Genomic DNA, 13,446 nt, shown 5'->3' with positions numbered 1-13,446 from the left:
AAGTTAAAAAAGGCTGTTAACATCTGAAAGCAAGCAGGATCAAGTTTATTTCAGTTTTAAAAAACTGACTTGTGGCTGTGTTTGAGGTCAGACACACGGACTGAGCAAGATATGCAGCTGTCAGTACAATATATTGAATGCTCAGCAGGTCTTTGTCAAAGCTAATACTGATTCTGAATTCTCCAAAGTGCTCAGTATCAAACGTAGCTGAGCAAAGAGCCAGGGCCCAGCATTGCTTGCTCTTGTGAGAGGAGACACTCGTGTCCTAGTGAGCAGAAGGACACTGGTGGGACAGACATCTGACTTTCATTGGAGATTTCTGTAGATCCCATGGAAGAGAGCAGGGCAAAGTGTCCACATCCAAGAACACACCTCACACGCCCACACCCTGCCACCCCCTTTTCCTGTAAGGAGCAAACTGTAATTGACCAAAGCAGAGCCCTGCCCAGTAATAAGACTTAGAAGTTGTATAAACGTTCTCAGTGGCAAAAAGTTAATACCAATTTATCCAGCTGAAGAGAAAGTTCACACAGGCTTTACTCCTGACATGAGAGCCAGGATTTCACTCCGGTTTGCTTAGTCATATGGAAAAAAAGGCCAGCATGAAAAAGCAAGATCAGAGCTCAGCTATCCTCCCTTCTGTAGTTCCAGTCTAATGATTGGGATGCACTAGATGCCCTCTAGGTTTTAGAGGGGACAAAAGGAAAAAAAAGAAAGGGGAGCAGGAGGAAAAAGCACCAAACTAATTATCATGGATTTATTCATGAAAGCCAAGATTAAAATAGTCTATTAAAGGATTTGAATGCAAATAGCATTTGCTCTGTCCTGATTTCCCTTAAGAAAGTGCAGCACTCTGGTGACTCAGATAACCCCAAATGATGCAGAGCATAGGAGAGCCTGACAGAGCAGGGGGAGAGAACCAACCGGTCTCTCACCAAGACTTTAAAACACTATAAAAAACCACCACAGAGCTAGGAAAAAAGGTAATTTTGTTGCTGTCATTACTATTGTTTTAGGGACTTCTCCACACACTATTTATCATGTCCTGTACTGCTTAGAGGTGGACCCAGTCTGACACTGACTCCATTATGTTTACTCCTGAGGCATGTGAAATTTGAAGCCACTGTTCCTGGCCTGTGCCTGCCTCTGGTGTTCCCAGCCGTGCTGCCTGCTAAGCGTCAGGCTCTTGGCTAAGTGAACACAAATCACTTGGCTTTGTGCACATGCAGCAGGTATGGCAGGATGGTTACACTGCTAGGGAAGGTTATTTGCATGCTGGGTTTTGAATTGGACGGGATAAAGTTGGTCTTGCACAACAAGACCTGAGATTTATTAAGCAGTAGAGATAGGCATCTCAAACCAGTCTGGGTACAAGTATTGCCATGACCCAGCTTTCTGTGTGGGCTATGCTGATGGCCAGTCATTCACAAATTAGACCTCTCTTGTTGCCACATACAAGACTTCTGCAGTAGGTGTTTGAATACAGCAGTTGCTCCTCGATGTGCATTTGAATGAAGATCTGGAGCACAAGTTCAAGACTTCTTTGGGTGATCTCTTAATGTGGAGAGGACAAGACCTGTCCTTAACTGTGTGCTGTGACATTTCCACGTGCAGGACAGTGCCTCATCTCCTTATCAAGCTACCTGCTCTACTGGGAAAGCCACTTCCTTGCAAGCTTACCCTCAGTTAGGTGCAGATACAGTTTGAGTACAGCAGGTAGGCTCTCGACTCCCACGTTTGCTGCATCTCTGCTCTTCCTCCCCCCCTTGCAGGTTATGACTTCGCTGCTGTACTGGAGTGGTTCGCAGAGCGTGTTGACCGCATCATTCTCCTCTTTGATGCTCACAAGCTGGACATCTCTGATGAGTTCTCTGAGGTCATCAAGGCCCTGAAGAACCACGAGGACAAGATGAGGGTTGTTCTCAACAAGGCCGACCAGATAGAGACTCAGCAGCTGATGCGGGTGTACGGTGCCCTCATGTGGTCCCTGGGAAAGATCGTCAACACTCCCGAGGTCATCAGAGTCTACATCGGCTCCTTCTGGTCCCATCCCCTGCTCATCCCCGACAACCGCAAGCTGTTTGAGGCAGAGGAGCAGGACCTGTTCAGGGACATCCAGAGCCTGCCCCGCAATGCAGCCCTGAGGAAGCTGAATGACCTCATCAAGCGAGCACGGCTGGCCAAGGTGGGTGTTGGCATAGAAGCCCCAAGCACTCGGTTTGGGCTGTCTGCAGCATGCAGCTGATGGAGAAGTGGTTTTGGCCAGTTCAGCTTGCACAGCTGGTGGATCCTACTCTTTTTTCCATCCCATTTACCTCAGGCCCAGCATTTGAGCCCTATGCCAGTATGGCAATAAAACATCTCCTTTGTTTAGTGTGTCAGTCATGGCAGGCCAGAGTGAGGAGGGTAATTACAGATCAAAGCAGGTAGCACTTGAAGGGACCAGGAAAGCAGTTGCTCTATGGTAGCAACTTGAGAATTAGGAACAATTCAATATATCAGAATCATACACGAAGGGAATGATAAGCTCTAGGTCTTTTGCTTAAAACTTTCTTAGCAAAGAGAGATACCTGACTAAGATGGATGCACAGCAGGTGGAGACTCACACAAATGATAAATAAGCCTGTAGTATCCCTGAGTATTTGAAATAAACTGAAACAAGCCCTTAAAATACAGGAAAAAAACCACATCAATTAAGAAAGGAGATCAAAAGATCCCTCAAAAGCTTTCAGTGCAAGGGTCTTCATTTCAAGAAAAAATGCTTGGTTCACCATTAAAAAAAAAAAAAAAGCCACAATGTTGCATAAGTTAAGGACTGGTATTCATACTAAAACACTGAACCTGTATGTTTGCATTGGGAAGGGACTGTTCCCTTGAAGGCCATGCCCAGTGGAAGAAAAAAAACCCCACCACTCCCTCCAGAAGGTGCATATGGATGTCGCTGTCTGTACGCTCAGGACTACACCTTGTTTTTGCCTTGTCTCAGCACAGACAGAGCACACAGCTGAGCATTTAGCACTGGAATAACAACCCATAGGTCCAGGCAAGCTGAGGAGCTGAGCTTGCTCTTCGGGGTGGGACAAGATGGAGGCAAGTCCTAGGCACAAATATTCTGCTGAGAAGAATTTTCTGATGTGCTATTTAACATTTGCCTTCATTCCATATAATTTAATTCCCTTCAGGTCCATGCCTACATCATCAGTTCCCTAAAGAAGGAAATGCCCTCAATGTTTGGGAAAGACAATAAAAAGAAGGAGCTTGTTAACAACTTGGGAGATATTTATGCCCGGATTGAACGGGAGCATCAGATCTCACCAGGAGACTTCCCTAATCTGAGAAAGATGCAGGTAAGCAGTGGCATCCTGGCAAACATCCAAGGAAAGAGCATTAGAGTAACTGCAGGGAATACAGCAGAGCCATGCAGACATTGATTGTTGCCACCTGTGGGTAAAGCCTGCTGTAATGTTGAAATGTGTCTTAAAATATATGCAGGCTATATTTGGGCATGAGCACTTCTTACACAAAGAGCTCATGTGAAGCATTACAGTTTCACATTCATTTCTCATATCTTTGTCTGAATAGCACTTTTACAGCAGATGATTTCTTCTGTTTTTTTTTATTTTTAATTCCACGTTCCATTTGCAGATTTTTCAGGCCTAAGCAATTTATAATAAAAGGAAAGCTGTGTCCTGAAAAAGCTGCATATGCCACATTCCTCAGTACTATATTTGTCTTCTACTTCACTCTTTGTTTCTAGAAAGATAGAAAGGAAGGTGTAAAAACTTAAAGCCCCTTTTCTGTTTTAAGCAGAGAAGCAAGACTTTTTGTTCTGCAGACCAGAGATCTGGCCCAGTGTTCACACAAGTCAAAAACTTCAAAGGACCTTGGATCAGAGCCTTGTATTGTACATTCAAGCAGTGCTGGACACTGCTGCATTGCTGTGTGGCTTCAGTCCAAGCAAAAACCTGTTCTGAGTTCTAGCTCTTGAGGTTGCTAATAGTTACCTATGGAAAATAGCATTTGCCTATTTAAAAGATATTCTCCCTAAATTGTTGGAAATGAGATCTGTGGGGTGTAGCCAATAGATCTCCTTCACTGATTGATAAAATGTGTGTTAAAAAAAACCCTGTATGAATCCAGTTGGAGTGAATAGTGTGGATTTAATGAGTAGAGGGTGAAAGATAAAGCTGTAGTTCTTTGCAGGCCCTCCTCAAAGCCCTTTTGCATAGCTGTGAAATTACAGAATCTGAGCCATGCTGTATAGAACAGGCTCACCACCTCTTAGATGTGTCTTGATGGCATCTGAAAGATGCACTGCATGGTGATGAGTACAATGGTCTTTTGCCAGGTGGCCTGTCCTTCCCAGAGTGCAGAAGGGGGAGGGAATGAAGAACACTGGCTAGAGGAAGTAGCAAGAGCACACAACCAGTTTGCCTTGAACTATTTGGTCATTGTCTGTAGGACTTAGGAGAGGATTAAAGTAAGAGCAAGGCCAGCCAGGGAGATCCCATCCCATGCTGAAAGCAGGGCTGTCAGAGGAAGGAATGCCAAACTCCCCCTCCTCTGCAGTAGCAGGGTTTTGTGAACCGAGCAGCAGGCAGGCATCCCACTGTACACCATTACTCCACCACACACGGCCATGTCGCTCACCTCTTGCTGTGTTGTCCCGTTTTAAGGATCAGTTGCAAGCCCAGGATTTTAGCAAGTTCCAGCCTCTGAAGAGCAAGCTGCTGGAGACCGTGGAGGACATGCTAGCCAACGACATCGCCCAGCTCATGGTGCTGGTCCGCCAGGAAGAGTCCCAGCGGCCAACCCAGATGGTGAAGGGAGGAGCCTTCGAGGGCACCTTGCACGGTCCCTTCGGGCACGGCTACGGAGAAGGCGCCGGAGAAGGGATCGATGACGCCGAGTGGGTGGTGGCCAGGGACAAGCCCATGTACGACGAGATCTTCTACACGCTCTCACCTGTCGACGGTAAAATAACTGGTGCCAACGCCAAGAAGGAGATGGTAAGGTCTAAGCTGCCCAACACCGTGCTGGGCAAGATCTGGAAACTGGCTGACATCGACAAAGATGGCATGCTGGATGATGAGGAGTTTGCCTTGGCGAATCATCTCATTAAAGTCAAGTTGGAGGGTCATGAGCTGCCAAATGAGCTCCCTTCCCATCTCCTCCCTCCATCCAAGAGGAAAATAACAGAGTGAAAGGAAGGTTACAGGGGAGAGGGAAAGGGAAGGGGAAAATAAAAGATCTAGAAAAACATGTTTACTTAAATTATACCTTTAGATGTGAGATCACGTTTGGATTTGTACCTACTTTGCTGTATGAAGAACAAAATCTAAAGCAGAACAAAAAAGTCCAATCCTTCATGATATGCAATTAACTGTTCCAGTGTACTGTCCCTGCTTTCTAATGTGTAGTCTGTAAATATGAAGGTAAAGAACGGATGTTGCAAACTAGGAGACTCTGTTAAGTGAGAGTAGAAGAAAACCTGAACAGGGCTGCATTTTTGGAGAGTGGAATGGGCACTTATAGAAATCTGCTAACTGCCAGTATCACTCCTGAGCTTTGGCTGCACCTTCTGCCTTTTAATGGGTCTTGCAAAATTCAGGAGACTAAGAGAAACCACAAAGTCTTCAAGCTATTGGCCAAAATGAAGAGCATTTCCTAATGAACATAAGCCCACACTAAAATACTAGATACTAAACCCCAGAGTTAAGAACTTTAGGAACCTTGATTCACCGTTAAAGTGCAAGTTTTACAAACGTTCCCTGTCCTTAAAGAAAAATACATCAATAAAATCTGAAAGAGCTCTGAACTGGGCAGCTGTAGTTCCTCATTGTTCACTGTGGGACAGGCACTCAGAGTTCCCCATCATCACTACCTCCCATTCAGTCCCCAGGGGAGATTTGTTCCGCAGGCCCAGCCAAGAGAACCACACTCCAAGGGAAGCAGAGGGAGGGGCCTAGAGGTGGACATCAGGTGGGTTGGAAGGGAGGAGCACCGCTTCCAGGTTCCCCCAGCATTTCACAGCCAGTGGGTAGTGTTTGCTCTCTGAACAGTGGTGGTGTCTGTGATTCCTGTGAAGTGACGTGTTTGCTCTCATCGTGCACAGTGAAAGGCACCAGGCCCCATTCTCAGCGTACAGACACAAGCCCCACACTGTCAGGGGGATCCGTCACAAGGGCAGAACACACAGGGGCACTGGCAGAGCTTGCTCTGCTCTGCCTCCACAAACCTAGCCAAGATGTCAGCCTTCACACACTCTCCTCACCACACAGTTACACTTGATCCCCTCCAGAACCTTGAGCCGAGACCTTCCCCACTTCTTTCATGCTCTAAGAAATTTTTATTTTCAAGACCCGATTTTAGCAGAAATCCCTCAATTTCCTATTTCATTGCCTAAACACACACGTGCGCGCGCACTCTTCTGGTTTTTGTTGTTGCTTTGGAGCAGCGTGTTGTTCCAATCCTGTTGTCACTTTATATAAGCTGAGCTCCTACTGTGATGAAAAACCAAGATAAGTATAACTTATTTTATATCTCTTGTGTTCATATTATATAGAGAAATATATTCTGTGTATGTAGGATGTGCTTATTGCAGTACATTTATCACTTGTCTTAAAAATTAATGCATTAACCTTTTTTGTACCCTGGTCCTAAGACATTATTAAAAAAGAAAGGCCAGATCTGTCTACTTCTTTATACAGCAAAATGAAATGCAGCTGAAAAGATTAAAAAAAAAAAAAAAAAGCAAGCTTATTTGTAAGTACAACAAAGGGAGGAGATTATGCTTGTGCACATCCCAAAGGTGCACGTACAGATCAGCCCAGCTGGACTCGGGTGTGCACTGCTCAATGTCTGCTTGACACCTGCAACATCTTTCTCTCTTGGCAGTCTAATCACAACCTCCATACTTGCCAAAGCAAGAGGAATTGTACTCGTGATTGTTCTTTTTCAATATAGCGGAGAGGTAACCACCACATTTCAGCAGAAGAAAGAATATATTGAAAGAGTTCCTTCCTGCCAGTCACAGATGAGAATGCTGTGACTTTATCAAGATCTGGAATGGATGCAAAAAACCTCAGTCTTAAGTCTTACTGACTAATTCCATTTCTGTCTCTATTCTTTCTTTTCTGTAGATGTTCATGACAGTGATAGCTATCCCCAGAGTGGGACAGTGAGAGGCATGGAGTAAGACAGGGAGAGCAGTTAGGATAGTCCTGGGGAAGCGTTTGGAGGGAGGTATGAGCTGTAGTAGTTGGCAGAGTTTCCATTTAGCATCTGTATGGGATGAGAGAGGGCTGAGAGGAAATCATAGGGTGGAGAGCAAAGGCAATAAATGCAAATTGAGGGAAAAGCCAGCAAACTGTCATTCCAGTGCAGCTACCCAGTAACCCCAGTTTAACTGTCCTCACAGGACACATCTGTTCAGGCTGTCCAGGTCTTCCTGAGGAATTTGCATCCATTGGACTCCAGCTGAGGCTGAGCAGAGCACCATGAATCAACCCTGCCTCTGTGTGGGCACTCATACAGCACATTGCTTGTGCCAGTCATGTCATGCTGAAATTTTAACTCCTTAAAAAGCAGAACATTACTGGTTCTCTCAAAGGGGGTGGGAGAAGGTGAGGTCTCAGCAGTCTCTTCTTCCCTGTACACTCCAGCAAGGTGCTCAGGTAGGCAACAATTCATTATGACAGCAAGCAAACAGCTTTCAGGGCACATTTGTGCCTGATTGTTTGTGCATACAATTCACAAGCCAAACCACTGGCCTGTTGCAGGTGATAGGTTGGTTATCAGTGCCTGACTGCAGCTGTGCTTTAGACCAATCTCAAAGAAGGGCTCACTGCTACACATGAAACATTCCCTGTGTTGCTGGCAGCAGCAGCTACCCCCACACCATGGCTGGGGTATGCCAGCACATTCCACAGCTCCTGCCTGCTCCGTACACTGCTCCTCTCCTCCCTGAGCCAGCCTCTCCAGGGTGTTCCCGCAGGATGCACCCAGAGGGGCCAGCAGGGCAGCGGCACGGAGAGCTCTGCCCGCACAGGTCAAGTGCGTGAGGCACCGCCGGGAGAGGTTTGATTTCAACACCCCTCAGGAACCTCTTGGCACCGCCAGAGCGCAGCTTCCCCACTCGTGGGGAGGGAGGAAAAAACACCAGCACTGCACTGACAAACACACCGTTGCTTAATAGGGTTGCACCAGGGACCCTGCTGCAGAGGGAGCAGGACAGCTGAGAGAGGCTGTGTGCCCAGGGAGGCTGGTTATGAACAGTCCTCTTCGGTCAGATAACTTCAACCAGCACATTTCACTTTTGCTAGGCTCTTCAGGAAATTTAAAACAAACAACAATCAAACAAAATCCCACTAAAACACCGAAGACCTACATCAAAGCTTAAACGCCCTGTTCTCTATACAGAAATACATGGAATCCTGTATCTCCACTATGGCCATGAGAAGGTGCATGTATTTCTCCATCCCCTTCCCAGGTAGCAGCTGCAAATGCACACACCCCCTTTTTTTTCCCTTTTCCCTTCGGAGTTAGGACTCCCTGGGCAATCCCAGCCACCTGTATTGTTTCCCACATCTGTGGAAGGATGTGATTTCCCAAGCCCACCAGGACTCCAGGCACTGCGCGCAGGCCTCCAGCCAGTGCGTGTTCCTGCCAGTTCACAGAGCCACGCTCCAGAGGCAGTTATCTGTGTCCAGCAGTGCTTCCTTTTTCCAACAGCATTTCTCAATTACCAAACAAGATTCCCCAAGAGGTTACACAGAGGAACCGATTCATTTGCTGTCTGTGGGTGGGGGATTTTATCATGTGAACATACCACTAGCACTCACTTCTCTGATCCTCTCATGTCCTTCTCTACCCATCCTCACACAGAAGAGCTTTCACAAGGTCAGAAGAACAAAAAGGTTTGGTTTTGTTTTTGGTTTTTTTTTTTTACCCCTCTAAGTAGGAACTGCATTTGGTCTTTTCTCTAGGAAGGATCTAGAGCAGAAACATCTGTACCTACATGCTTTATGGGCTAATAGATGAGTTTTTTGAAAATGAAATTCTCTCTACTGTGGAACATGACAGGCAGATTAGATCAACAGTGCTATACAACCATTTATTTGAAGGGAAGGATAATAATTACACTAAGTTCCTTGAATAAGGTTTCACAGGAGGTGAGTAGCTTAGCAAAAGGCAATTACTTCTGGGAGCTGGAATTTAGCCAGCATGCTGAAGTTCAGAGGGATTTTTAATCAAACAGAAAAGGTTAGAATCAGTTTTTCCATCACCTTAAGTTCCAACACAAACTTCATACAACAATGAAATTCAGATTTAAGTCTGGAAACTGTTATTTTAAGTTGTTCCCCTTATTATGCCTTAATGCTTTGTCCATATGACAGGACCCTTTGGTTAGTGAGCAAAAGTTTTGGGTTGTTTGACCTTACAGAGAGGGACAGTGTTCTTACAAGCACAGCTGGAGCTGCAGACAAGCTCCTCTAGAAGATCACTGCAGATCATGCTATACCTCTTACATCATTGAGAGTTTCCACCTCTGCTATTGTTTATCTCATATTTCTTTTATTATAGAGAGAAGCTGTGGCTCCACAGGCTTTGGTAAATCAGGGGACACAAGAGATTATTTAATCCCTTCCTAGATGCAGAAGTCCTCAAGTCCTTCAAAGCTGGCACATAGGTAGGAATGCTCATGCAGAACAGCATTGAATTACTCCAGAGGAGCAGCTTGACTGGTAACATCCAAGTTATTTTTGTGGAGTTTTCATAACATAGCATAGCATCTATTATTTTCTGCTCTTTCCCTTTCCTTCCTTATGCTTCTGAGCCTTTCCCTCCTCTTCCTAGTCTGCCCAAGGGTAGGGGAAAGACAAGGCTTAGTTTGGAATCTCAACATGCCAAGAAGTTCAAGGCTAGTGCAGACAAGTCAATGGCTGTGAAGCTTTCCAGCTCCTCTAGGCACTGCTGATAGAGTAACAAATCCAGTATTTAAAGTAGGCCTTTGAAACAATTCCTGGGTGCCTGAAGGGAGAGAAATCCCTGCTGAGCACAGCACACGTCCTCCACGGCGTGCCCGTGGCGCCGAGCCTCGGCTGTCAAACACTGCACGAGTTGCTAGGTTGAACGCGGGCTCCTCTCCAGCTGCTGACGTGTCCTGCAGTCAGCGAGGCCTCACTAATGCCTGCAGAAGACGTGAACGTGGGAGATATTTATAGATTAAATCGCCCTCCTCGCCCCGGGCCATTGCGCAAAGCAAGGGCGTGCGCGCGGAATTCCTCTCCTTACGCCGCACGAGCTCCCTGCAAGCAAATGCCAGCGCTCTCCAACAGCTCTCACCCACCACCCCACACGGTTATTAGCAAGAGGAGGCTCACAGAAGCTCCTTATAAGGTGATGGCAGCACAGAGGCCAGTGGGAAGCACAGCTCCCAGGGAAAGCCATCTGGCCATTTTCTGACCTCCTCCAAAAATCAGTTTTCAAAGCAGTTTCCACTTCCACTAAAGACAGTCGAAAGTTATCAAAATGAAGAGTTTGCTGCCTGTCTGCCTACCACATTTAAGCCATTCACGACAGACTAGAAGGGATTCCCTGCATCCTACCATCTTTAAAGCTTCCACAGCACAAGCATCTCCAGTTGTATCAGAACTGCAGTGTAGCTGCGGTCCAAGCTGGCAGCTCACAGTTAAGTTTTCAGAAGCAGAATTGCTCCCCAGCTAGAATTTCGACATCCAGTCCCTCAGTAAAGAGTTCCTTCATCGGCCCAGTTGGGAATTTCAATTCTTCAGCTTAAGCTTCCATATCAACTGACCAGCACCCCTCAATCCAGCTCTAGCATGGAACAAACCCTTGGCAAACTGGAGAACTTGCACCATTTGCCACCAAGGGAGATTAGTTCCCTAATTAATATCGTCTTTGATGACTCATCGTGCCAAAGGAATAAAGACCAATGATCATCTTTTCTGCCAAGAAATGCAGCTTGCAAACTATGCTATAAAAAGGACTGGTGGTATTTTTCCCAAGTCCCACCAGCAGCCATCAAGACAAGATAGCAAAGCACACCTAAAGCTCCTCTTCCTTCTCAGCTGAGCAAGGCTTCACTCTTCCTCCTGAAATTAAGCAGCCTTGGAAAGGGAAAGGAGGTGATCTACTGGCTGCCATTTGATGCTTGTCTAGAGCTTTATAGGCTGCTCAGGGGGAATAGAAAGTCCAGTGTCTGGGAGAACAATCAGGAAAGAAGTTTTACTGCCCAGAGATGTCTTGCAAGGAGTAGAGATCTTTTTTTAAAAAAAAGTCCTGTGAGCAGTGAATGTCAGCCCCAATTCTCACATGTTTTAATCAAAAAGCATTAATAAAAAACCTCATGTGGTTCAAAGTTGTGATGACACACTGGGGCCTGGTTTAAGGCCTGGCTCAAACCTGCCTCAGCCCAAGGCAGGCAGTACGTGGCACACCCAGCAATCAGCTCTCTAGACAAGTGCTCTGCCTTACCAGTGCAACACAAGGGGACTGAACGCCTCCAACACCCAGGCCCACAGCAACCAAACCACGGCCCACGGATCTGACAGTGCCACGGCTGCCTGTGCAACCACGTGACCTTCATGGTGGTGGGGTTTTGGCAGGGGCTTGGGGGTCTTCCCCTCTGTAAACACTTCACAGGAAAGAAGACTGATGAGGCAGCGAGGTATGGCAGCAATACTTTCCTTTAAGCTCTGCTGATTTAATTGCTCCAGCCCTTTCCCTGCAGTATTTTCCCAGCCTCTGTTCCCCATATCTGTGAGGACAGAGGACTCTGCCAAGCTTCAAGCACAGCACTGCAGCAGAACAGCACAGGAAAGAGACCACATGCTGCCTATGAAGTGGCAAAGCTTATGCTTGAACAGGTTTTTCCTCCCCCTCCATCCTCTACACAGCTGAGTCAAACCCCAGAATCACAACATCATCTCAGGCTTGGTAGTATTTCAGACCCAGGGGTAGAGTTTCCCATCTCTCTTGAGAACCTGGAAGGAGCAGTTTTGGGCTTTGGTTGTGGCTTTTCTCAGACATTCTGGTTCTCAAGGCCACTCTCTGTCCTTCCTTTCCCACATCAGGTTTGGGGAAGTACAAATCTTCATCCAAACTGCACTGTGGGATGGGGGAAGAAAAGTGCTTATGATGACATCCTAAAAGCCTTGCTAGACAGGCAAGAGTGTTGTCACTTGATTTCTGGAAAAAGCCTGTCCATGCAAGGTCCCAGCAAGAGGTGACTTCCCAGCACAGCCCTCAACAGAAGCTGACAAAGGCACAAAGAGGGTCCCAAAGGTTGAGAGGTGGGACTGGAAAACATGGGAAACCTGCTAGAAGTTGGCCAAGGTGCCGTGTCTATACAGCCAGGGCAGGCTGGTGCAACTAGAGCTTGTTGAAATCTGGCTGTGCCTCTGTGGAGGGCCTGTCCAACCCCGGAGAAGCTGCTCTCCCACAGCAGGAAACATGGATGTCTCCTTCTCAAGGGAGACAAACAAGCCCTGCAGAGCATGGATGATAAAGTGCTGATGTGACAAACAAGGACACGATGTCCTTTCCGCCTGCTCCTCTCCCAGCCCTGGAGAGATCACGTAAGGTCACTAATATTCCTAATGATCTGCTTCCGATGGGTCGCCTCGCTCATTTCACTCCATTTCACAGAAATAAAGGCGGCCTGGCTGCCTTTCACCACTTCCTTTCAGGAGGACAGAGGGGAACAAAAGCTGGTGCAGTCCTGCCGAGAGCCGCGGGCCATCGTTACAGCCCGAGAGGCACGCGCCCCTCCAGCCCCTTCCCTTGTTCCCAGAGGGAATTTACTCAGCCAGCTTCTCACTGCCATGGGAATGTCAGAACTGTGATTTACATGGAAAGGCTGCCAAAGTTGGGACAATACAGGGCTGGCGGGCTCACCTGAGCCACTGGGAGACCCCCTGGGAAAAGAGGAAGTTCAGACCATCTTCCTTCCTGGCTTCCCACCATCTCCAGAGCTGGTCAGGAGCAGCCCATTTTCCCCCCTCTAGCTAAGAAAATGTCTTCCAAGGACCCTACCACGCTGGCTGGAGGTTTGCAGTTCTGCCACAAAACATGCCAGCGAGCTTACAGCATTAATTATTCTTGAGGCACCTCAAGGCATCAGATGCAACCTCAATGCCTGCTCCAAAGTCCTTCGCTGGAAGGACGAGGGAGGTGAGTACCTCCTGGCCCTGGAAGCGGCTGCTGACTCCAGCAGGAGTGAGCAGCCAAGAGGCTGAGCTTTCCAGAGAGATGGGCTGCTGTTATCAGCTCCCCAGAGATGAGTGTGCAAAATACCTGGCATATCATACTCCTTGGATCACTTGTATTCAATTGTATACCCAAGAGGGAAGGGGTGAGGGGAAAGAGGCTCTTGACTTTTGTCCAGGAAGAGGAGATAAGGTACAAGGAGAGGAAAAGTGA

The 13,446-nt window shown here is 47.1% G+C and overlaps 1 protein-coding gene across 1 annotated transcript in view; it reads left to right on the top strand.

Moving 5' to 3' along the window:
• Positions 1-6,687, top strand: part of EHD3 (EH domain containing 3) — a 30,177-nt gene extending 23,490 nt beyond the window's left edge. Inside the window, exons 4-6 of the mRNA XM_041425114.1 lie at positions 1,773-2,185; positions 3,183-3,347; positions 4,677-6,687. Coding sequence (XP_041281048.1) covers positions 1,773-2,185; positions 3,183-3,347; positions 4,677-5,204 — 1,106 coding nt within the window. The 3' untranslated portion in view covers positions 5,205-6,687. The remainder of the gene's footprint in view (positions 1-1,772; positions 2,186-3,182; positions 3,348-4,676) is intronic.
• Positions 6,688-13,446: the final 6,759 nt, after the last annotated feature.

Source organism: Onychostruthus taczanowskii, unplaced genomic scaffold (genome assembly GCF_017590055.1).
Source record: "Onychostruthus taczanowskii isolate IOZ18803 unplaced genomic scaffold, ASM1759005v1 scaffold87, whole genome shotgun sequence".
NCBI lineage: Eukaryota > Metazoa > Chordata > Aves > Passeriformes > Passeridae > Onychostruthus > Onychostruthus taczanowskii.
The sequence above is the reverse complement of the archived record's forward strand: the minus strand, read 5'-3'. Positions and strand labels throughout refer to the sequence as shown.